Source organism: Phyllobates terribilis, unplaced genomic scaffold, assembly GCF_046119375.1.
Source record: "Phyllobates terribilis strain yellow unplaced genomic scaffold, ASM4611937v1 Scaffold_3__8_contigs__length_932513732, whole genome shotgun sequence".
Lineage (NCBI taxonomy): Eukaryota > Metazoa > Chordata > Amphibia > Anura > Dendrobatidae > Phyllobates > Phyllobates terribilis.
In genome coordinates this window covers 141286120-141311782 of record NW_027362763.1, presented here as the reverse complement: position 1 = coordinate 141311782, position 25663 = coordinate 141286120, and the positions used below count along the sequence as shown (strand labels likewise).

General features: G+C 43.6%; 1 protein-coding gene across 1 annotated transcript in view; it reads left to right on the top strand.

Moving 5' to 3' along the window:
• Positions 1-15138: 15138 nt before the first annotated feature.
• Positions 15139-25663, top strand: part of TAF1B (TATA-box binding protein associated factor, RNA polymerase I subunit B) — a 174299-nt gene continuing 163774 nt past the window's right edge. The window contains exons 1-2 of the mRNA XM_073674171.1: positions 15139-15480; positions 25402-25500. Coding sequence (XP_073530272.1) covers positions 15463-15480; positions 25402-25500 — 117 coding nt within the window. The 5' untranslated portion in view covers positions 15139-15462. The remainder of the gene's footprint in view (positions 15481-25401; positions 25501-25663) is intronic.

The following is a 25663-nucleotide window of genomic DNA, read 5'->3' as shown; positions in this document are numbered from 1 at the left end:
AGGAGGAATTGAACAACATTAAATTCATCTATCAGGGAGTCATTACGTAGGAGTACGGTAAACTCCCACATCTGTCAGGGAAACACACTCTGAAAGCCATTCGGAAAAAGTCATTAATCCCAATGATCGTCTACAGAATGGGGCCATGAAATAGAAACTATATCCTGTAGGGAATCGGGACATATCCCTTTAAATAATTAAATATGTGACACAAGAGAAGAGGGTGCAAAGAGTCCACTAACCAAATAGTGGACCGGAATAAAGAACACACTGACGATTATATGGTCGTACAACAGTATTCGGAGGGATCACGAGATTGGCTGCTTCTTCTCCCAATGTTAATACTGTATTTTAACCCCTTTGTAACATGGCGATTTATTCGTTTTTGTTATTTTATTTTTTCCACTTGCTATATATATTTTTTTATTTTTCTTCCATTAACAAAGCCGCATGAGGGCTTGTTTTTTCTTTGCCGATCCAGTTCTAGTTTTGATTGACGACATTCATTTTACCAAATATACTGAAAAATAGGGAAAAAATTCCACGTGAAGTACAATATAACAATTGCAACATTCTTTTTTGGAGTTTCATTTTGACAGCAATAACTGTGCGGTAAAAATAACCAGGCAGAATGATTTTTGAGATCAGTACAGTTACAATGATACTAAACTTGTATATATTTCTTAGTGACTAAAAAAGATTTGTTTGTGTAAGGTTTTTTTACTTTTCGATCGATGTATGAAGGCTTATTTTTTGTGTAGTGATCCAACGTTTTTATTTATACAATTTTAGATGCATTGATCGCTTTTTCAACTTTTTTTTTTTAAAGGCAATGCTGATGGTTACATTTTTAATTCTCATTTCGGAGTTTACTATGAATGTAATTTAGTTTATAATTAAACTGGATTGAATGTGGCAATACCAATACAAATATATTTCTTTATTTGGAAATTTGGAAAAGGGAAGTGATTCAAACGTTTAATTGTTTTTATACAGTACAGACCAAAAGTTTGGACACACCTTCTCATTTAAAGATTTTTCTGTATTTTCATGACTATGAAAATTGTACATTCACACTGAAGGCATCAAAACTATGAATTAACACATGTGGAATTATATACTTAACAAACAAGTGTGAAACAACTGAAAATATGTCTTATATTCTAGGTTCTTCAAAGTAGCCACCTTTTGCTTTGATGACTGCTTTGCACACTCTTGGCATTCTCTTGATGAGCTTCAAGAGGTAGTCACCGGAAATGGTCTTCACTTCACAGGTGTGCCCTGTCAGGTTTAATAAGTGGGATTTCTTGCCTTATAAATGGGGTTGGGACCATCAGTTGTGTTGTGCAGAAGTCAGGTGGATACACAGCTGATAGTCCTACTGAATAGACTGTTAGAATTTGTATTATGGCAAGAAAAAAGCAGCTAAGTAAAGAAAAACGAGTGGCCATCATTACTTTAAGAAATGAAGGTCAGTCAGCGCGAAAAATTGGGAAAACTTTGAAAGTGTCCCCAAGTGCAGTTGCAAAAACCATCAAGCGCTACAAAGAAACTGGATCACATGAGGATCGCCCCAGCAAAGGAAGACCAAGAGTCACCTCTGCTTCTGAGGATAAGTTTATCCGAGTCACCAGCCTCAGAAATCGTAGGTTAACAGCAGCTCAGATTAGAGACCAGGTCAATGCCACACAGAGTTCTAGCAGCAGACACATCTCTACAACAACTGTTAAGAGGAGACTTTGTGCAGCAGGCCTTCATGGTAAAATAGCTGCTAGGAAACCACTGCTAAGGACAGGCAACAAGCAGAAGAGACTTGTTTGGGCTAAAGAACACAAGGAATGGACATTAGACCAGTGGAAATCTGTGCTTTGGTCTGATGAGTCCAAATTTGAGATCTTTGGTTCCAACCATTGTGTCTTTGTGCGACGCAGAAAAGGTGAACGGATGGACTGTACATGCCTGGTTCCCACCGTGAAGCATGGAGGAGGAGGCGTGATGGTGTGGGGGTGCTTTGCTGGTGACACTGTTGGGGAATTATTCAAAATTGAAGGCATACTGAACCAGCATGGCTACCACAGCATCTTGCAGCGGCATGCTATTCCATCCGATGTGCGTTTAGTTGGACCATCATTTATTTTTCAACAGGACAATGACACCAAACACACCTCCAGGCTGTGTAAGGGCTATTTGACCAAGAAGGAGAGTGATGGGGTGCTATGCCAGATGACCTGGCCTCCAGTCACCTGACCTGAACACAATCGAGATGGTTTGGGGTGAGCTGGACCGCAGAGTGAAGGCAAAAGGGCCAACAGGTGCTAAGCATCTCTGGGAACTCCTTCAAGATTGTTGGAAGACCATTTCCGGTGACTACTTCTTGAAGCTCATCAAGAGAATGCCAAGAGTGTGCAAAGCAGTCATCAAAGCAAAAGGTGGCTACTTTGAAGAACCTAGAATATAAGACATATTTTCAGTTGTTGCACACTTTTTTGTTAAGAATATAATTCCACATGTGTTAATTCATAGTTTTGATGCCTTCAGTGTGAATGTACAATTTTCATAGTCATGAAAATACAGAAAAATCTTTAAATGAGAAGGTGTGTCCAAACTTTTGGTCCGTACTGTATATTTTTAAAACTTTTTAACATATTTTTTTTAGTCTGGTAGTTCAATATGCTGCAATACAATAGAATTACAGTATACAATGAAAATAATGTTCTGCTATGAAGCATAGCCACAGGTGGGCTTTACAGGAGTATCAAAATGTTAGCGAAGGGTGACCCATCGACACCCCACGATCATTTAAATACTGCGGTCAGTGATTGACATCTAAATTCTTATACAGCAGTGACTGGAGCTTTCTCTGGTCACTGCTGTTATGTAATCGCTGCTAACGCACAGTCGCACATCTGCCGAATATGATGTGGGTTCATTTCCTAAGCCAGATCTATGCACCCAATCCCAAAATAGGATGTTATATTACATCCCGCGTCAGAAAAATTAAAAATGTTTATCCTACGGTTAGTCATCTAAACCCTGCTAGCCACATGGGCATAATACAGGTGCCTTTTATTATCTGTAACACCCAGTCTTTTCCCTGGTCATCCGAATTCACCATATTATCCTAAGTTAGTCCGAGTTTGCCCAGATGACGTCCGGGTGTTGCAGATTCAAAAATAGCCAAAGACTAAAGTTCAGACAAGCATATGAAAAATTACCATTTTTTTCCTGTACTCACCGGGTCCATTTTTCACTTCTATGTTAAACCCACTTTTTAAATTTATAATTAAAAAAAATAAATAAATATAATAATAATAATTATAATAAGTCCAATTCACTTTCCAAATTAAACTTTACTATGGATCAATTAAAAGATAGATGCCATATGGATGATGCCTATTGAATTCGAAAATATTGATGACATTAGCGCACACTGATATTTTTTTTCTACACAGTCCATCAGCCTCTGTGTGGAAACTTGGCCATGTAAGCTAGCAGACTGATTAACATGGGTCCGCGGGTGGTCCAGTATCACACGGTACTATTGAAGAAGAGTTGCATATTTAGAAGACGTTATTTGAGTTTTGTCAACTTCTTAAGAGATGTTGAGTTTCTCAGTGAATTTAATTAACAGATAGAAAATTTATGCATTGTTCTTTCGTAACCTCAGGAGAGGAAATGTGCTAAATTCCCTCTTTTTTATGGAAGAGCTTTGCTTAAAGGGATATCGGTACCGATTTTTTCTTTCTTTTTCCTTGCAGGCCAGAAGAACTTCTTTTGAATGTTCATCTAACAAAGACGATTGTGGCGTTTTATAGAGTTCTACATCTTCCATGATGCGTTAAGTTGTCCATACATCTGCCATGTGTTTTTCATAGGTACAGAGAAGAAAATGAAAGTCCAGTGGCCCGATCCTTCTGTTCCCCGACATCATCGGTCGGTAGAGGATCACGAGGCTTCCATGCTTATCAGATGGTCAGTCAGTCCCATTGAAATCAGTGGGTTTGGCCAACTGCTTTATCATCTATTGTGCATGGGGACCTTAACTCTGAAGATTGATATCCAGTTCCAGTCTCTGTAGTAGATTATTCCAGGAAGCAGGAACTAGAACCACTAACATCTGACCCAGCTCTGTTTTTTCGTCACCACTATTGTGTGAGATCATAGGATTAGATATTTTTAATGCAGCCGTGGAGAGCGGAATTGGAGACTATGATGGTAATGTCTGAACTATCTACTCTCTATACTACTCCAAACAGTAAAATAAAGAGGGATGTTACATTGGCAGTATTGTCTCAAGCTAAACTTAGGTTGTGCAACCTACAGTAGAACAGAAATGCTGTTTCAATAAAACTGTTACTCTCCTGTCCTGGCTCCAGTGCTGGGCCTTGTTCCCTTCCCCTATGTTTGGTTTTCTCTGTACTGGCCTGGGCCAGGTTACTAGGGTAAACTGGCAAACGCCTCTGACATTTTCACGTAAGTCCCTTTAAAGCTCACACAGGAAATACATTCATGGTCGAAGTGTTGGCACCCTTGAAATTGTTCCAGAAACTAAGTATTTCTCCCAGAAAATAATTGCAATTACACATGTTTTGCTATACACACGTTTTTTTCCTTTGTGTGAATTGGAACAACAGAAAAAAAAATAAAGAAAAAAAGGCAAATTGGACATAATTTCATACACAACTCCAAAAATGAGCCAGACAAAAGTGTTGGCTCCCTCAACTTAATATTTGGTTGCACACCCTTTGGAGTAAATAACTGTAATCAATCACATCCTATAACCATCAACATGCTTCTTACACCTCTCAGCTGGAATTTTGGACACATGTTCTTTTGCAAACTGCTCCCGGTCTCTCATATTTGAAGGGCGCCTTCTCCCAACAGCAATTTTAAGATCTCTTCACAGGTGTTCAGTGGGATTTAGATCCAGACTCATTGCTGGCCACTTCAGAATTCTCCAGCACTTTGTTTCCATTTCTGGGGGCTTCTTGAAGTATGTTTGGGGTCATCATCCTGCTGGAATACTCATGACCTAGGATGCAAACCCAGCTTTGTGACACTGGGCACTACTTTGCGACCCAAATTCCATTGGTAATCTTAAGATTTCATGATGCTTTGCACACAGTCAAGGCACCGAGTGCCAGAGGCCGGAAAAGAACCGCAAAACATCTTTGAACCTTCACCATATTTGTCTGTAGGTACTGTGTTCTTTTCTTTGTAGGCCTCATTCCATTTTTGGCAAACAGTAGAATGAAGTGCTTCATCAAAAAGCTTTATCTTGGTCTCATCTGTCCACAAGACGCTTTCACAAAAGGATTTTGGCTTACGTACATATTGGCAAACTGCAGTCTAGCTTTTTTATGTCTGTGTCAGCAGTGTGGTCCTCCTGGGTCTCCTGCCATAGCGTTTCATTTCATTTAAATGTCGACGGATAGTTCGCACTTACACTGATGCACCCTGAGCCTGCAGGACAGCTTTACTTGCTTTGGAACTTAATTGGGGCTGCTTATCCACTATCCGGACTATGTTGCGTTGCAACCTTTCATCAGTTTTTCTCTGCCATCCACATCCAGGGAGATTAGCTACAGTGCCATGGGTTGTAAACTTCTTTATTATATTGGGCACAGTGGACAAAGGAACATAAAGATCTCTGGAGATGGACTTGAACAATATCAACAATCTCAAAGTTACAACAATTTTGGTTCTCAAGTCTTCAGACAGTTCTCTTCTCCTCTTTCTCTTCTCCATGCTTAGTGTGGCGCACACAGACACACAATGCAAAGATTCAGTCAACTTCTCCCCCTTTTATCTGGTTTCAGGTGTGATTTTTATATTATCCATACTTGTTACCTGAGACAGGTGAGTTTGTACGAGCATCACATGCTTGAAACAGTTTTGTCTGGGCAATTTTTGGGGTTTAGTGTGAAATTATGTCCAATTTGCCCTTTTCTTCTCTGTTTTTGTGTTGTTCCAAAACACACAAAGGAAATAGACAAGTGTATAACAAAATATTTGTAATTGTAATAATTTTCTGGGAGAAATGCTTCATTTTCTGGAACAATTTCAAGGGTGTACACTTCCAGCCATGAGTGTATAGTATCTTGCTAACATGTTTTTGCATATGCTGTCTCACCATCTACTATACTCAGCTCCAGCCAGGTGACTAATTATCTTCCCAGCAAATCCTGTCCGCTTTTATACTACCAAATATTAATTACAAGCTCAGACCTTTGAATCCTGTTGCTCTCTTAGCTCTACTGTGTCAAGCTGCAAGTTACAATCTCGTCTGTGCTTTCAAGTTCTGCTTTGTGAAGTTAAACGTTACACCTTCAATTCTATCAGGTGTTGTTCACACCTTTGTCTAAGCAAGCAACATAATCGATTATATTCTTTTCTGCTATTCCTATCCTGCTTACCCTTACAACTCTGTCAATCTAGTGACTAACAATTTCCTTGCCGGCAATACATGATTACATAATTGTCTCTGCTTATCCTGTGGTTAACCATGTCCCTGCTGCAGGTTACTGATTGCATATATGTCTTTGCTAGTTCTGTGGTGAACCACATTCCTGCTGCAAGTTCATAATAGAATATACTTCCTGCCTCCAACTCAGCTTGTCCATCTGCCGTTCTGCATACTGCACTGTCCTGGTTCTTGCTGATCCATGTGCTTTCCTTTTCCGCTGAATCAATGCCTCTGGGTCCGTGTAGTGAGAAGCTAGCTGGTTGCTGTGTCAAACTAGTCACGACTCTCCCTATGGTCCCTGGCTGAATTTTCAAACTGTTTTCATAGAAACGTTTCAGGATTGGAAACTGCTTCAGAAAAACCTCATTCTTTTGGAGAAGTTTTTTATTAGATTTTTTTTTTCCTTTTCTGAAGAGTTTCCTGAAGCAATTTTGAGATGGATTTTGGCTCAGAATTGTTCTGAAAAGCTAAAAAAAAAAAAAAAAACCTGTGTGACCATAGCTTAAAGTGAGTTCCCCCAAGTCTATGGGGCTTTGAAATGCTCCATTGGAATAGAGCGGTGGCTTCGCATGTGCCACCACTCCATTCATTCTCAATATGATATAGCGGAGTCCAGTGCTCGGCTATCTCTGCCAATTCCATTAAGAATGGATGGTGGTCTCAGAAATGCCGTATGCTAATTCAACATGGCATTTCAGAGCCCATTCTTAGGATGGGTGGGGGTCCCTGTGCTCGGATCCTCACTAATCTGTAAGTTATTACATATCCTTTTGTCAAATATTAAAGAAAAGCTCCACTTTTTGAACAAGTCTTCACATCCGTGCATTCAGCTTGATTTGATATTTTATATTGGCAGTCTATAAAACACGCTTTGTGAAATTGTGATTCATCAGCTCAGAAGCTTCTACACATCTGACAATGAGATGTGACTTTCAGGAATATTACAAGGACTCTCACCCACCCCAGACATGAAAAAGGCATTAATTAGCAGAGATGAAAGTTTTCTCCAGTGTTCATGGGTTATATGTATATGTGGATAATCAGCTTGTTGAGAAGCTTTACAAGGGTGTCACCAGTAAGTGGCTGAAAGCCGTGGGATGGTGAGAAAGGAATCGTCAGCCCCCGCTGTTAAATCATATCTTCAATAGCCGGCCACAATCCCACTCAGAAGTGACCCTGCACGCCCACCAGCCGCCCCTGTGCAGTGGAAAATGTATTCAATGGATATGGCTAAGACACGTGAGACTTATCGGACAAGTTCTACATTCCCATGAGACCTAGGGATACTTTTTCTTTTAAAAGTTGGACCCAAAAGTTGACACATGATATTGAGCTAAAAACGCAATATCTTAGGCTATGTGCACACTGTGCGTTTTTTCCGGGTTGAAATGCACCAAAAACGCTTAGTAATAAGTCTGCCAGCTAAGGTAATGACAATCCTGATGTGCTGTGCACATGATCCAGAATTTTCCGCTCAGGATTGTCATTGCGTTAAAATCCGCAGCATGTCCATTCTTTGTAGCCTTTCTGCAGCGCAAAAAAGCAAAGAATTGTACCCGGGCTGGGGAAGAAGACTACTTCTCCCATCATCCGACCGCCCCTCCTGATGGTAACAGCGAGAGCAGCGTGGCTGAGGGTAGAAGTAGTCTCCTCAGTCGACCCAGCGTCTGTGCGGCGACTGTGTTAAAAAAAAAAAAAACTACATTAAAATAATAAAAACACCTTATTCTCACCTGTCTGGTGTCCTCCCGATGTCCCCCGGCGACGCACTGATGGGAGTGCACTCGCTCCCGGCATTGTACATCGCTGCACAGCCGGGACTGTGTTTACCAGCTGGAGATCAGCTGACGAGCTCTGGGACCTCACTTTACGGCCCCGGTGCTGTGTGGGTATTTTCCCACAAATGTTCCCACACAGCACTGATGCAGTAAATTAGGTCACCGGGGCTTATCAGCTGATGAACTCAGCCTGCAACACAGCATTGTACACCGACAGGAGTGATTACACTGTCAGTGTACAGTGCTGTTTTCTACAGCAGTCACATCAGTGATTGATGTGACTGCTGTAGAAGTGACCCAGATTGCTGTGGGACACTGGATTACGTCATGACGTTGGACAGGTGAGGGATATGGTTGTTTTTTATTTTTTTACAGGAGACGAGGGATTCGGGGATTAGGAGAATAAATTATTATAACCATCTGTTATTTTATTTCAATAAAAGACTTTACTCTGGCCGTGTCTTTATTGAATAACCGTTGAAAACATTTACTAATGGGTTAGTAATGGGGGCGTCTTATAGACGCCTCTCCATTACTAACCTGGACTTCACGTCAGCCGCCAATACAAGGCTGACATGAACCCCCACCTTATTACTCCACTCACCACCGCTACACGGCAGTGGGAAGAGCGGAGGATAAGCGCCAGATTTGTGCATCTTATGGATGCGCCATTTCTGGGGCAGTTGAGAGCTGATATTATTAGCCTCGGAGGGGGCCAGGATCCATGGCCCCTTCCCTGGCTATTAATATCAGCTTGCAGCTGTCTGTTTAGCCTTTTCTAGTTCGATTTTATAGGGGGACAATACGTCAATTTTTTTCTAAGGTCCCCCTATAATCTAGGATCTAGGCAGTAAAGACTAAGCAAACAGCAGTGGGCTGTTATTAATAGCCAGGGTCCAAATTAAATAAAAAAAGCAGTCTATAGGGCGCTAAAAGAATGAACACTAGAGGTGAAAAATTTTTTTTTTTTTTAGGGACTAAAAAATAAATTTAATGAGCCCTTTCCACAACGCGTTTCGGTAGTGAACTATCTTCCTCAGCTGGTACTTAATTTGGACGACTTTCAGTCCCCCTTTGGGGGTTAGCGGCAGGAGCAGCTTTTAGCTAATCATTCTTAAATCCCCCCACTATAAAATGCCCCTTTGGCTGCTCAACTCAGGACCTGCGGTTGGGGGCTGCACTTTCCTAACTTTCAGGACCTGTGGTGATGCACATCTGATCCTGAGTCACGTGATCTGTTGGCGGACACGTGGCTGGCAATTTTGGAACCTGGAAGCGGTGAGCACGAGCGGCGGTCTGCAGCACACGGCACGTGGTGTGCCAAGCTACCTGTACATTGCGGTGAGACGTGCCTGCTCCTTCCATCCTCACACTAACACCGGAGTTGTGCAGGGGTGCACAACTCTAATAGGTGAGTGGCCTTTTGGCTGTTTCCGTCACATCTACCTATCAGGTCCTTCACATAGCGTGCTTTTTCTCCCTTTCTCTTCCATTAATAGCCAGGGAACATTTTGGGCTAATGCCCCTTCCCCAGCTACTAATATCAGCTCCCAGAGGTCGGCTTTCCCTCTGCTGGTTATGAAAATGAGGCGGGAGCTCACGCCATTTTTTTTAATTTTAGGCTATGTGCCCGCGATCCGGACGTAGCAGCCCTTTGGACGCAGCATATTTTTGCTGCATCCAAAACATTGCATTATATTGAACGTAGGTAAATCCACATGTGTTCACTGAACCATGTGGATTTATTGCATTCAATACATTCTAGTGGTCAAATTTCTGTTGCGGAGACTAGCAACTCCGCAAGAGAAATTGACATGCTGCAGTCCTGAAAGACGCGCCACATGTCAGTGTCTACGGGTGATCCACAGCCTCAGATGCATGCATAGTAGACATGGGATTTCTAGAAATACCATCTACTATGCTATAACATCTGGACGCTGCAGGTTTGACGCTGCATAAACACGTAGCTTCTCCTGACTGTGGCCACGTTTCCAAACTCACCCGCAGCATGTCAATTTCTGTTGTGGACACGCTAGTCTCCGCTGCAGATTTTGACCGATTTTAATGTCATTATATGCGGTGGATTCACATGTACCGACAACAAAAGTGTGGCATTAGAACACCGCGTTTTGGACGCAGTGCTGCTTGCTGCTGATCATGGGGATAGGGGCTAATGAAACAGCTGTGAGCTGTTATTAATAGCCAGGGAACATGTTTTCCTAATGGCACCTTCCTAGGCTAATAATAGTAGCTCCCAGCTGCCCCAGAAATGACTTGAATAGAAATGCTAATGAGATTGGGTATATGGGATTAGCTGACACCTAGCCTTTTTGTTTGGCGGTGAAAAGGTGTCAATCAGATCCTTTCATTACTAAACCTAATTAAAGTAAAGAGTTAAATAAACACACAGACACTGAGTAAAACACTTTATTTGAAATGAGACATTTTTTAATCATTTAAATTAACCAATATACTCACCCCGGGTCTGACGGTAATCCAAGGGTTAAAGAGATGTCCCACGTTCCTTTTTTCAAATATCTTTATTTAGGTCCAAAAAGCATTCATTGATGTACAAAAAAAACATTAAAAAAAAGCTTCAAAATCGCAGCAAAATGCACATTTTTCTGCAGCATTTTTCCTGCCAGGAGATGCAGAAATTTCTGCAATCAAATTCTGAATGTTGCGCACATTACAGTTCCAGCAAAGTAGATGGGATTTATAGATATCTCATGCCCACTGTGCTTCTTTTTTAACGCAGCGTAAACTGACCTACGGTACGGGTTTCAAATCCGCAACATGTCAAAATGGGAACATGGTAAGTGGGACGAGTGCAGGAATTGCCTGCTTTTACATGCATTAGTCTGGTCTATAAAATGATTGTGGTTTTTTTGGGGCCTGCGTGTGATGGCACACAGGGAAATATCAGGTCAGTGTGCTGTCGGTTATACACGCAGCCGTAGTTTTGGTGAAAAACAGACAGCAAATGGACCAATAGGCCAGTTCAGATAAGCGCTGCACCAGTCTCTTCCCACTTTCGCTCATTAAAGCCAATGGGTGCATAAAATAACGGACGCCATATTGAAACTATCCATATGGCATCCATTATTAACGGATCCATTACAATTTTTATATAACAGTATTTGGCCTTGTAAAATTTTAATTGTTGATGCATGAAAACAGATGACATGACAGATGAAAGATGGACGATTTTTCATTAACCCGTCTGAGCCTGGATTTAGTCTAATTTTTCATGCTCCATTCCACTGTGATGATTCTTCAATTCAAGTAAGGCACCAGTGATCCCCTCAATACCTACTAGCAGTTTTTGATTTACCACTTGTCCCCTGAGCGGTTAAATATTTTCTGCCATTGTGCGATTTGGTGCTAGATAGTACTTTGGTTCCCTCTGCAGGTAAGTCAAAGCCACAGCACTTAGATAGGAAAATCCTCAAGATTCAAAGAAGATGCAAAGTATCATTAAGTAACAAGGATCAGTGATTGTAGCAATTGAATGTGTAACGATCTAGATTTATTTAAAAGAAAGTAAAGATGGCTGTGCGGTCAGAAATAAAAACAGAACTCAACTGAGTTTAATCAATGGATGAGAAGTGAACAAAGCTTAGAACTTTGAAGGTTTGTTCACATGTGGTGGATACGCTGTTGATTTCCCATCCGGGGTTGTAGGCTGAAAATACGCAGAATATTACAGCAACAGCAAAAAGCAAGAGCTTTTCCAAAAACTTATCTGGAAGCTGCAGAAAAAAATCAAATAAAAAAATCAAATGGCAGACATAGGTCTACTATGTGGAATTTAAAGAGGACTGGTCAGTGGGTCAAAAGCAGACAGTTTTTGCTCTTATTTCATTCCCGCTTCCCCTCTAAGTATTTTTTTTTTAATGCGTCATATGTTTCTAGAGATGTGGGGTCTTTTAATTGAATGCTAATTTTTATGGTCTTTTTTAAGTGTACTACATAGGATCCACTGGGGCTGTCTTTAAGCAGCTCTACATTATTACCCTGTAAGCAACACGCCCCTGGTAAACACCATAAAATCATCAGCATTAAAGGGAATCAGTCACCCCCTGGGATGTATATGACCTATTAATATGGGCATTCAGGTGATAGGACTAGTTTAACATTTCTACCTGTATGCCTCACATTAATGGTTTTGCTGTTGTGAAATCGTATTATATATCTTTATGCTAATGATTTCTTCCAGCCTCTGGGGCATACGGTGCCTGGAAGAGTGCTAGGCGCGGAGCGGCGTCCCCAGTGAGCGTTGGGCTAGGAGTTAGGGTTGGGCTAGGGTCGGGGTTGTATTAGGGTTGGGCTAGGGGTTAGGGTTGGGCTAGGGTCGGGGTTGTATTAGGGTTGGGCTAGGGGGTAGGGTTGGGGTTGTATTAGGGTGGGGGTTGTATTAGGGTTGTGATTTTTTCAAAAGTAAAGAGAAAAAAAAAATGATCACGATATGGCGACCAGTGTTGAGCACAAGTGCTCGCTACTTGAGTTTGCATCGGGTGCTCGGGTATGCACCGAGTATCGTGGGTGTTCGAGTGACATGCTCGAGTTTCTGCCCCATATGCTTCGCGGCCAAAAAAAATGTTGCTGGGATTGCCTGCCATGCACGAGCAATCCCCGCATGTTTTTTTTGTGTGTGTCTAACAACCGTGAAACATGCGGGGCAGGGACTCGAGCATGTCACTCGAGCACACGCTGTACATGGTGCATACCCGAGAACCCGATGCAAACTCAAGTAGCGAGCACTGGCACTCAAGACTAATGACAACTTATTCAATATGATGACCTAATGTTATCAAATTCTGTGTCATACTTCTGGGTTCAAAATGTTCACTATACCCCTTGATAAAATCCTTGAGGGGTCTAGTTTCCAAAATGGAGTCAATTGTGGTGGGGTTTCCACTATTTAGGCACATCAGGGGCTCGCGAAATGCGACATGGCGTCCGTTCTTGATTCCAGCGAATTTTGCGTTCAAAAAGTCACTCAGTGCTCCTTCCCTTCTGAACCCTGCCGTGCGCCCATATAGTGTATTTTCCCCACCTATGGGGTATTGGCATACTCAGGAGAAATTGCACAACAGTTTTTAGGTTCCATTTTCTCCTCTTACCCTTGTGAAAATAAAAAAATTGGGGCTAAAAGTTCATTTTTGTGGAAAAAGTTAGATTTTTTTATTTTCACGGCTCCATGTTATAAACTTCTGTAAAGAACCTGGGGGTTCAAGGTGCTCACCACACATCTAAATAAGTTCCCTGAGGGGTCTAGTTTCCAAAATGGTGTCACATGTGGGGGGTTTCCACTGTTTAGGCGCATCAGGGGCACATCCGCTAATTATTCAAGCAAATTTTACATTCAAAAAGTCAAATGGTGCTCCTTCCCTTCCAAGCCCTGCCGTGCACCCAAACAGTGGTTTTCTCCCACATATGGGGTATCTGCGTGCTCAGGGGAAATTGCACAACAAATTTTACGGTCGATTTTTTTCCTGTTACCCCTGCAAAAATAAAAAAAATTTGGGTCTAAAGTAACATTTTTGAGAAAAAAGTTAAATGTTAATTTTTTCTTCCCCATTCCAAAAATTCCTGAGAAGCACCTGAAGAGTTAATAAACTTCTTGAATGTGGTTTTGAGGGGTGCATTTTTTAGAATGGTGTCACTTTTGGGTATTTTCTGTCATAAAGGCCCCTCAAAGTCACTTCAAATGTGATGTGGTCCCTAAAAAAATGGTTTTGTAAATTTTGTTGTAAAAATGAGAAATCGCTGGTCAACTTTTAACCCTTAGAACTTCCTAATAAAAAAAAAAATTGGTTCCAAAATTGTGCTGATGTAAAGTATACATGTGGGAAATGTTATTCATTAACTATATTGTGTGACATATCTCTCTGATTTAAGGGCATGAAAATTCAAATTTTGAAAATTGCTAAATTTTTGATTTTTTCACAAATAAACGCAAGTGATGTGGAAGAAATTTTACCACTATCATGAAGTACAATATGTCACGAAAAAACAATCTCAGAATCAGGGGGATCCGTTGAAGCGTTCCAGAGTAATTACCTCATAAAGTGACAGTGGTCAGAATTGTAAAAATTGCCCGGGTCATTAACGTGCAAACCACCCTTGGGGGTCAATGGGTTAAAAATGTGAGCGTTTGAGACTGGGTTGGTTGAGTAGTGCACAACCCCTTTGAAGGATTTTAAAAAAATAAAAAATAAATTAAAAAAAAAAAAAAAAAAAATCAGGAAAACGCCGATAAAGAGACCCAGAGAAAAAAACAAAAAACAAAACAACACCCAGGGTTACAAGACGTTTTAAAAAAGGATATTTTGTCCGCCAAAACAACCCCAGTGTGAACATACCCCACACAGGATGACGGCGGCTTATATAGTTTTTGAAGTGATCTTGTGGGTGACTCCAGGGCGCACTGGCGGACTCTTCCCCCATAACCTCACTCTGCCATCAGATGCCGGACTATCCCAGGGGCCCACACAGGAAACCTCAGGGGCTGGACTATCCCAGGGGCCCACACAGGAAACCTCAAGGGCTGGACTATCCCAGGGGCCCACACAGGAAACCTCAGGGGCCGGACTATCCCAGGAGCCCACACAGGAAACCTCAGGGGCCGGCTATCCCAGGGGCCCACACAGGAAACCTTGGGGGCCACTGCTCTCTACAAAATTCTGAGAAGCTTCTGTGGCAGCCGAGGAGATTTAGCAATGTCTCCCAAGACTCCCCCCTCAGCAGCTGTGGATCAGGCCAGGGGCACAGCAGCAGATTTGTGACAGACTGTGCCATTTAGCTGAATGGGGTTTGCAGGTATCCAGTCACATTCTGCAGAACTAACCGCACTCACATGTAATGAGGGCAAAGCTGCCAAGTCTGCAGGGAGTCCTGGAGCAGGCGGAGACCTCCCGGGGGGAAGCTTCACTGCTACACGTGTATGTACGCTGGTCTGCTCAGAAAAGACCACACAACAAGAAGCCCCTCCCAGCTGGCTGCAGTGCCAGTGATCAGCTGAACCCCACCGACCACCGTCGTCACGTGGCTCAGGGAACCTGGCGGAAGTTGCGTCTAAATGTAAACGACTGGTGAAGATTTGAGAAAACACTCGGCCGCGCCGCCCGGCACTCGGTGTTGGGAAAGTCGGTGTCTAGGCTCATGTACACACTCTGAGGGTGGAGGAGGACTCGGTTTAAGGCGCGAGGTATCATGGAGGACGAGGACGCGGTAAGGGCAGCGCAGTGACGTCATTGTTGAGCGCCACGGACACGTCACGTGCGTGCATGGTTACTGTGCACTGGATAGGGTATATCACTAGACTGGTGGACGGCGTCAGTGTGTGACAACGAGTGTGGTGCGCAGTGTCATCCTAATGCCACGGCCCCACTATCAGTATTTGGTCAGTATTCGGTCAGTATTTTTTCTCAGGAGTGGGAGCCAAAACCAGGAGTGGATGATAAATGGAGAATTGGTGACTTGTTTCTATTATACCTTTTCTCTGATTGTTCCTCACCTGGTTTTGGCCCCCCACTCCTAAGAAAAAATACTGACAGTGGGGCCGTGGCCTTATATTAATGGTGGTTACATCACAGCCAAGGCCCCGAGTACGGCCTTCACCTCTAGAGCGATGCTGATGAGAATGCTAGGTGCTAAGCCCCCTCCCTACACGTATGAGAGTGTGAAGAGCAATACCCCCATGAGAGTGCGGGGCGGCACCCCCAGTAAATTATGCGAGCCATAGCGGTCACCCCACCATACACAGTGAGAGGACAGTGATTTTAATGTTATCTATTACATGTGAAGGAGCTTTCTGGCTGTAAACTATATGTAGGACTGGCAATGATGAAAGTTTCATCTGATGATGCGTTGTTTTAGTCACTTGAACGCTGCAGTTTTTGGCCGTCAGGTAAAGACCAGGATGTCATGGTTTCTCCTCCTTCGTGGACCACTGGAGTGGCTTGTGCTGGACTTATTGGGGCTAGTGCAGGTGAGCCTGCGTTATTTTATTATAGAGGCCACACACCTCCTATAACTCGCTGTAGGCCCTCTTGTATCTCCACCTCCACCCATTAGGGACTTTTTTCCAAAGACAACCTCTTTTTAAGGTTTTGCCAGGGAAAGTTCCGATCAGCTGCAGTATGTGGTCACTTTCTGTTACACTTTGCAATAAATTGAACGGCTGAGCATGAAATATGTGGACACCTAGAGTCTACCAGGACAGGACCCAGTGTTGGTTTCCGGCTCCTGGACTTTTACTACATGTTCAGATGTCTCTTGATTAGTGTAAGCCTCCTTGCACTCTTTGTTTAAGGCCATGTTTACACCTTGTGGACAGTTTTCTGCTGCAGATTTGGTCATAAATCCTCATCCAAAATCTCCATGTATTACTTGCAGATTTCACCCTCCTCCATTGCTTAACATAGAAGGGAACCTGTCATGTAAAATAATGCTATTAACCTGCAGATATGGGGTTATCTGCAGGTTAATAGCATTCTGACACAGTGTGGCGCCCGCAGTGAGAGCCCCTGCTGCTTGGATAAAATGAACCCCCCCCCCTCCCCAGCAGCATTTGGGTTCCAATCATTGGGGCGGCACTGCCGCGGGTTGAGTCTCCACTTGCTGCATATAGAGTGCCCCTGGCACTGACTGACAGCCGGCCCTATGCTGAGTGAACTGTCAGTCAGTGCTGGGGTCGCGGTTACAGCCATCACTCTATGCGCGGAGCGGTGTCTGAAACCTTTGCCGGCGCTACCCCATGACTGAAAGGTGGACACTGCCTGGGGAAATAAGTTGTTTTCCTCCTGGCAGTGAAGCTCTCAGTGTGGCTGCCACACGGTGTTACAACACTATTAACCTACAGTTTAACCCCATATCTGCAGGTTAATAGTGTTATTTTACACTTCAGGTTCCCTTTAAGGAGGGTGATATCAGCAATGAAAACCCACACGAGGATGAGCGCTCCACAAATCTGAATGTGATTAACAGCTTTCATCTCAGCAGTCAGTGTGGGGTAGGTGCAGTACTGCAAAAGTTGTGTCGTTACAAACACTCCTAGCAGCTCTCCTCTTATTCAAATGAGCATTATTGACAAGACCAAATTGCCAAAGCAAGTGTAGTGCTGCCAACTCTGCTGTACTTCTCCTCCCCCACACTGACTGCTGGAGATGAAAACCCATTAATGCCACTCAGCTATGCTGTGCCATTATGCATCACAAAGAATTTGTTTTTAACTATAGTGAGGGCGTGTTATCTTCCCCTTGTATGTGGATGCCTAATTTTGATTGGCAAAGCTGGCAGCACGATGAGAAGAGAACAACTAAAAAGTGTTTGTAATAAGACTCAACTTCTGCAGCACTACCTTTCTCCCCCCACACTGACTGCTGTGGATGATAGCCGAAAGCTGTTAATCTCACTCGGGTCTGCTGTACTCCAGCACTAGTCATGTCATCGCTCTGCAGTGAGGACAGCAGACTGTGTCACTATGTCTCACCCTGAGCCTTTGCGAAGCTATTGTGGGGCCGTGTTCTTAGTTTCCCGTTGCTTTGCTGCCTACTTATGATTGGTCAGCGTAAGAAAGAGGATGAAGTACACGCCCCCACTCCCCAGTGAATTCTCTCTGGTAATACCCACTTGGACTTTTAAAAATAATTAATTCATTAGGTGCCAAATACTTTGATCATTTATACCTCTGCAATGGAGAGGCGAAATAATAATAAAAAATATATATACAGTACAGACCAAAAGTTTGGACACACCTTCTCATTTAAAGATTTTTCTGTATTTTCATGACTATGAAAATTGTACATTTACACTGAAGGCATCAAAACTATGAATTAACACATGTGGAATTATATACTTAACAAAGAAGTGTGAAACAACTGAAAATATGTCTTATATTCTAGGTTCTTCAAAGTAGCCACCTTTTGCTTTGATGACTGCTTTGCACACTCTTGGCATTCTCTTGATGAACTTCAAGAGGTAGTCACCGGAAATGGTCTTCCAACAATCTTGAAGGAGTTCCCAGAGATGCTTAGCACTTGTTGGCCCTTTTTCCTTCATTCTGCGGTCCAGCTCACCCCAAACCATCTCAGTTGTGTTCAGGTCAGGTGACTGGAGGCCAGGTCATCTGGCGTAGCACCCCATCACTCTCCTGTTTGGTCAAATAGCCCTTACACAGCCTGGAGGTGTGATTGGGGTCATTGTCCTGTTGAAAAATAAATGATGGTCCAACTAAACGCAAACCGGATGGAATAGCATGCCGATGCAAGATGCTGTGGTAGCCATGCTGGTTCAGTATGCCTTCGATTTTGAATAAATCCCCAACAGTGTCACCAGCAAAGCACCTCCACACCATCACACCTCCTCCTCCATGCTTCACGGTGGGAACCAGGCATGTAGAGTCCATCCGTTCACCTTTTCTGCGTCGCACAAAGACACGGTGGTTGGAACCAAAGATCTCAAATTTGGACTCATCAGACCAAAGCACAGATTTCCACTGGTCTAATGTCCATTCCTTGTGTTCTTTAGCCCAAACAAGTCTCTTCTGCTTGTTGCCTGTCGTTAGCAGTGGTTTCCTAGCAGCTATTTTACCATGAAGGCCTGCTGCACAAAGTCTCCTCTTAACAGTTGTTGTAGAGATGTGTCTGCTGCTAGAACTCTGTGGCATTGACCTGGTCTCTAATTTGAGCTGCTGTTAACCTGCGATTTCTGAGGCTGGTGACTCGGATAAACTTATCCTCAGAAGCAGAGGTGACTCTTGGTCTTCCTTTCCTAGGGCGGTCCTCATGTGAGCCAGTTTCTTTGTAGCGCTTGATGGTTTTTGCAACTGCACTTGGGGACACTTTCAAAGTTTGCCCAATTTCTCAGACTGACTGACCTTCATTTCTTAAAGTAATGATGGCCACTCGCTTTTCTTTACTTAGCTGCTTTTTTCTTGCCATAATACTAATTCTAACAGTCTATTCAGTAGGACTATCAGCTGTGTATCCACCAGACTTCTGCACAACACAACTGATGGTCCTAACCCCATTTATAAGGCAAGAAATCCCACTTATTAAACCTGACAGGGCACACCTGTGAAGTGAAAACCATTTCCGGTGACTACCTCTTGAAGCTCATCAAGAGAATGCCAAGAGTGTGCAAAGCAGTCATCAAAGCAAAAGGTGGCTACTTTGAAGAACCTAGAATATAAGACATATTTCTCCAATAACCCCACGACAGCACCAAAGGAGGATGTCACCCCACCCTAATAGGGACAGGAAACACAAAGAGGTTAAATAGCCCCTCCCTCATCCTCCCTCCAGTGTTTTTCCTGTCCCTATTGGGATGAAGAGGTCATCCGGGGTGCTCTGTGCCGGCGGCAGACACCTGACATACCTGTTTAAGCCGGGCAGCTGGGACCGGGCAGTTTTCTCCCCCTTCCCTGATGCTGCTCCCGTCTCCTCTGGGACTCAGGACTCCTGTCCCCACCGTGTCCGCGCCTGCGGGTAAGGTCCGGTGGGTGTCGGGCTGGAGGCCTCCTCGAGCTCTCCAGCCCTGCTCCTCTCCCCCCTCTAAGCGGCCTCCGGCGGTCTCCGTAGCGGAGCGCCACGTGTGGAATCCCGGAAGTGACACGGACCGCCGGGAAACGTCACTTCTGGTATGCGTTCCACCTTGGAACGCAAAAAACCAGGAAGCGGCCGGAAAGTTGCGTGGGACACCGGAAATGGGTCCCTGACGTCACTTCCGGTCTGTTCAAAAAAAAAAAAAAGAGAGAGAGAGAGGAAAAGAGGGAATAAATGAATAACCCCGCAGGTGATCGCAGGTGTTCCTGCTTCACCAAATTGGACCCAGGGGGAGGAGCTACACCACCCCCCTCCCCAGGGAAGGGGAAGAGCGCTGAGTCCAGTCACCTATATAACAGCCCTGGACTGAAGACAGCTAAGGTAGGACCTAATCCATTTGTTTGCTACATTGGATGTCAGAAGTCTATCTTTGTCATGTCTGCGGAGCCCAGCGCGATTCCAGTCCCAGTATGTCTGGCACTGGGGGTCCTTTCCTAGGTGCAGGTTAGAATTAATATTTAATTACCCTTCTCCCTCTTTTTAAGGGGGACAAGGATCCTGCACCAGGAAATAAATCTAGCCGGAAGTGTGCTATATGTTCAAAAAAACTGTCTTCTTCCAGCAAAAAATATTTATGCCAGAAATGCACAGAAAAGATTATGAGGGAAGAGCAGCCGTCCCTTATGGACGAAATCAAAGGGCTAGTCCGGCAGGAGATTCAGTCTTCATTGGCCTCCTTTTCCCGACCCACTTCTGATTCGCCTCCAAAGGCAAAAAAGAGGAAAATTTCCCTGGAAGAAAGAGGAGACTCGGACTCCCAGGACGAGACATTCCTTCCAGAAGACCCTATAGAGAAAGGTGAACTTAGTTCAGCAGAGGAAGGTCCGGAAAATAAAAAATATTATTTTTCAATGGAATTTATGGAAGACCTCCTCTCAGCAGTAAGAAGAACGATGGAAGTGGAAGAGAAGCCCACTAGATCAGTCCAGGAAGAGATGTTCGGTGGTCTCCGTTCAAAGAAAAGGATGGTGTTCCCGATACATAAAAACATTCAGGATTTAATCCTGGACGAATGGGAAAACCCTGAAAGACGGCTGAATACACCAGCGGAAATGAAAAATAGGTTTCCCGTAGATGAAGAAACCGCAAAATGTTGGACCGAGATACCTAAGGTCGACATTCAAGTGGCAAGAGTAGCTAAAAAAACAGTATTGCCATTCGAAGATTCCTCCCAACTAAAAGATCCTCTGGACCGTAAGATGGACAGCCTTCTCAAGAAATCCTGGGAAACATCAGCAGTCCTTATGAACACAAATGTAGTCTCCACATGTGTTGCACGGTCCATGTCAAGATGGCTCAACCAGCTTGAAGAACACCTGGCTATGGGCACATCCAGAGAGGAGATACAAGCTTCCCTACCTTTACTGCAGAAAGCCACAGACTTCCTGGCGGATGCTTCAGCAGAATCCATGAGGGTAACCGCCAGGGCAGCAGCCCTATCAAACTCCACAAGGCGAGCACTATGGCTGAAATCGTGGAGCGGTGATGTGGCCTCTAAAATAAAACTTTGTTCTATTCCCTTCAAGGGAGAATATATGTTTGGCCAGGCCCTTGACGACCTCCTGGAAAAGGCGGCTGACAAAAAGAAATCCTTGCCTGAACCCAGACACTATAAGAAGACCCCCTTTCGCCCCCCTCGGGAACAGAATCCCCAATACAGGGGGAAGGGCAAGTCCGGTCGATGGAGCTACCCCAAAGGGGGTAAAGATAGGAATATTTTTTCCCCAAAAGGACAACGACAACAGAAGCAGTGACGCCAGTGCGGTGGGGGGACGAATCATGAAATACCTTCCCTAATGGCAAAAGATCTGCTCCAGTCAATGGGTCTTAAATGTAATTCAAGAAGGGGTAAAGATCGAATTCTGTTCATATCCTCCTAAAAAAGTAAGGATAACTCATCTAACCTCTCCAAGATTAAAAACCGTTCTGATGTCCGGCCTAAAAGACCTACTATCCTTGGGGGCTATTTCACCAGTTCCAAAAACAGAAAGACACACAGGCCACTATTCACGCCTGTTTATGATAAAGAAACCAAACGGCACATACAGAATAATAATAAATCTGAAACCCTTAAACCAGTACATTGTCTACTGAAGATTCAAGATTGAATCCATCAAATCAGCAGTTCCCTTAATAGGGCAGGGGTATGTGATGGCAACCATAGACTTACAGGACGCATACTATCACGTCCCTATACATCCAACAAACCGAAAATTTCTAAGGTTTGCAGTGGTTCAAGAGGATCAGACGTTACACTTCCAATTCAACGTATTGCCGTTCGGGATATCTTCAGCACCAAGAATATTCACCAAAATTATGTCAGAAGTAGTGACTTCAATCAGGAAAGAGAAAATCTACATCATTCCCTACCTCGACGACTTCTTACTAGTAAGTCCCTCGGTAGAATCACTCCAGAAAGATCTGCAAAGAACAATCCAGATCCTGACCACCCTAGGGTGGTTGATAAATCATCAAAAGTCAGACCTGGTCCCTGCCACAGAAAAAACGTTCCTGGGGGTTCTACTAGATTCCGCCAGACAAACCTCCTTCCTACCAAAGGACAAACAGATACTCTAGAGATCCAAGATATTTAATCTAAAGACCCTGAACAGAGTGTCCCTAAAGTCTGCCATGTCAACCCTCGGCTCCATGAGAGCCTGCATTCAATCTGTAGCCTGGGCTCAGGCTCACACCAGAGTTTTGCAGACTCACATTCTTGCACAGTGGGACGGATCCCCAAACTCACTAGACGGGAAGATCATGATCCCTCATTATGTGAAAACATCCCTATCATGGTGGCTCAACCCAAGGAACCTAAGAATAGGGGTTCCGTGGTCTCAGTTCCCTCTGGTAACAGTCATGGTAGATGCCAGCAAAACAGGATGGGGAGCCGTTGTTGCTCAAACCCTCTTCCAAGGGGTCTGGACAAAAGAAACCAGCAAAAAATCCTCCAACTTCTGCAAATTAAAGGCAGTGGAGGAAGCACTCAAGATATCGGCTCCAATCATTACGGGCAAACACGTAAAAGTCTACTCAGACAACATGACTACCGTAGCTGATCTATCTCATCAAGGGAGCACAAGGTACGAGAATCTAAAGAGTATCTCGGCAAGAATATTTTTCTGGGCAGAAGGACATCTTCGTTCCTTATCAGGGTTGCACATAAAAGGCTCAGACAACACCCAAGCCGACTTTCTGAGCAGAAGGAATATCCATCCGGGAGAATGGGAGCTGGACTCAGACATTTTCCACATGCTGACCAAACGATGGGGTCGTCCGGAGGTGGACCTCTTTGCAAGACGCCAGAACATCAAGGCAGAAAAATACTTGTCCCTAGATCCAGACGACGTATGCCTGGGGATAGATGCATTCGCTCACCCATGGCGTTTCCATCTGGCTTACGCCTTTCCCCCAATTCCATTGCTACCCAGAACCTTACAGAAAGTAAGGACCGAGGAGGTCAAGATAATCTTGATAGCCCCGCTTTGGCCCAAAAGAAGTTGGTTCTGTGCACTAAACAATTTAAGCATAGAGGGACCCCTCATTCTACCAGCAATCAGGAACCTTCTCCATCAGGGTCCAATACTCCATCCAGACCCAGAGAACCTCCATCTAGCAGCCTGGCTTCTGAATTCATAATCCTGAAGGCTAGAGGGCTCTCAGACCGAGTAATTCATACCCTACAAAAGAGTAGGAAACAAATCACAAACTCCATATACAGCAAGATATGGAAGACCTTCCTAGCATGGTATAAACCAAACGTACCAGATCTTCGGCATCCTGACATGACCCAGATCTTGGATTTTCTACAAGAAGGGCTGGAGAAGGGTCTTAGACCCAGCACCCTCAAAGTTCAGATTGCGGCACTGAGTATCTACTTCGACCAGAGCCTTGCCGAACACCGATGGGTAAAAAGGTTCATGACAGCAGTCCCAGAATAATTAACCACATTCCCTCCTGGGATCTTAATATTGTCCTTAAAGGTCTGACACTACCACCATTTGAACCTTTGGCCTCAATAGAGCTGGATAAATTAGCTTGGAAAACAACATTTCTAATAGCAATTACCACTGCTAGAAGAGTAGGAGAAATCCAAGCCTTCTCAGTGAATGACCCTTATCTGAGAATCCTGGATGATAGGATTATTCTACAATTGGACCCATCTTTCTTACCAAAGGTAGTCTCAGACTTTCATAGGTCTCAGGAGATAATTCTGCCTTCCTTCTGTCAAGACCCAAAAAATAAAAGGGAAGAAGAATACCATACTTTGGACGTAAGGCGGGTTGTTCTTCACTACCTCCAGAGGACAGAGGCCTGGAGGAAGGATCAGAACCTCTTTATTCAGCCATTTGGTCAGAACAGAGGGAAAAAGGTCTCAAAGGTTACCATCGCTACTTGGATCGAGAAAGCAATTGTGGAATCATATCAGATCCAAAATCTCTCACCCCCGGAGAAACTGAAAGCACACTCTACTAGAGCCATGTCCTTCTCCTGGGCAGAAAAGGCTAGCGCTTCCCTCGAGCAGATATATAGAGCAGCTACATGGTCCTCGGTCCATACCTTCACCAAGCATTACAAACTTAATTTAATGTCCATTAAAGACTTGGCCTTTGGGCGGAAAGTGCTTCAGGCCATTGTCCCTCCCTAAACATGAGCCTTTGGTGCTGTCGTGGGGTTATTGGAGAAAATAGAATTAGACTTACCGGTAATTCGGTTTCTAATAACCACCACGACAGCACGGGTAATACCCTCCATGGCTTGGTTAGCCAATCATTTAATTTGAATAAATATAATTTGAAGCATCCATACTTGTGTGGTCCTTTATAAAAACACTGGAGGGAGGATGTGGAAGGGACTATTTAACCTCTTTGTGTTTCCTGTCCCTATTAGGGTGGGGTGACATCCTCCTGTGTGCTGTCGTGGTGGTTATTAGAAACCGAATTACCGGTAAGTCTAATTCTATTTTTCAGTTGTTTGACACTTTTTTGTTAAGTATATAATTCCACATGTGTTAATTCATAGTTTTGATGCCTTCAGTGTGAATGTACAATTTTCATAGTCATGAAAATACAGAAAAATCTTTAAATGAGAAGGTGTGTCCAAACTTTTGGTCTGTACTGTATATTCTGCTCTCATCGTGTGTCCAGTTAACATGAAAAATTTGGTGAAAGGTCCACTTTAAAGATTGTATGTGCATCCGTCCAGATACTTTTTTTTTTTTTTATAGAAAATGGGTAGTATCTGCTTTTACGGTTGGAGTCAATGGCTGACGTTTGCCACGGTGTGTCTATGCCGTGACTATAGTGGAACCTTCCAAACATATTCTTTTCTCAGAAGCCCATAGTGTGCGCAGAGCCTTTGTAAGGTCAGACATCCGATGAAAACCAGCCGTCGCTGTCAGCGGCTCTCACGTCTCCATACTGCTATATATGAAGGCAGCAAACAAGAAGGGGAGAGATTCAACGCCATGGGACATCATTCCTGTATTAGTGATGCAGTGTTACTCAAGAATATTAAAACTTTTTATTTATTTATTTATTTTCAGAGATCTTATCAGGCACCGTGTCCTCAGTGTTCAGAAATTAACTGGGGGATCAGTGATGAAGGCAAATACTACTGCAGAAGCTGCCACACTATCATAGAGGTACGTACATCCAACACATCTATTCACCTTTTAAAGGGGTCCACCTTTTGCAGAAAATATTCTTATTTTTTTTATTTTTGTTACTTAAATGCATGTATTTGGGGGGCCAAAAATCATTTTTACAATTGTGTTTCATTAAAAATGTTGCACTATTTGGTTTGGC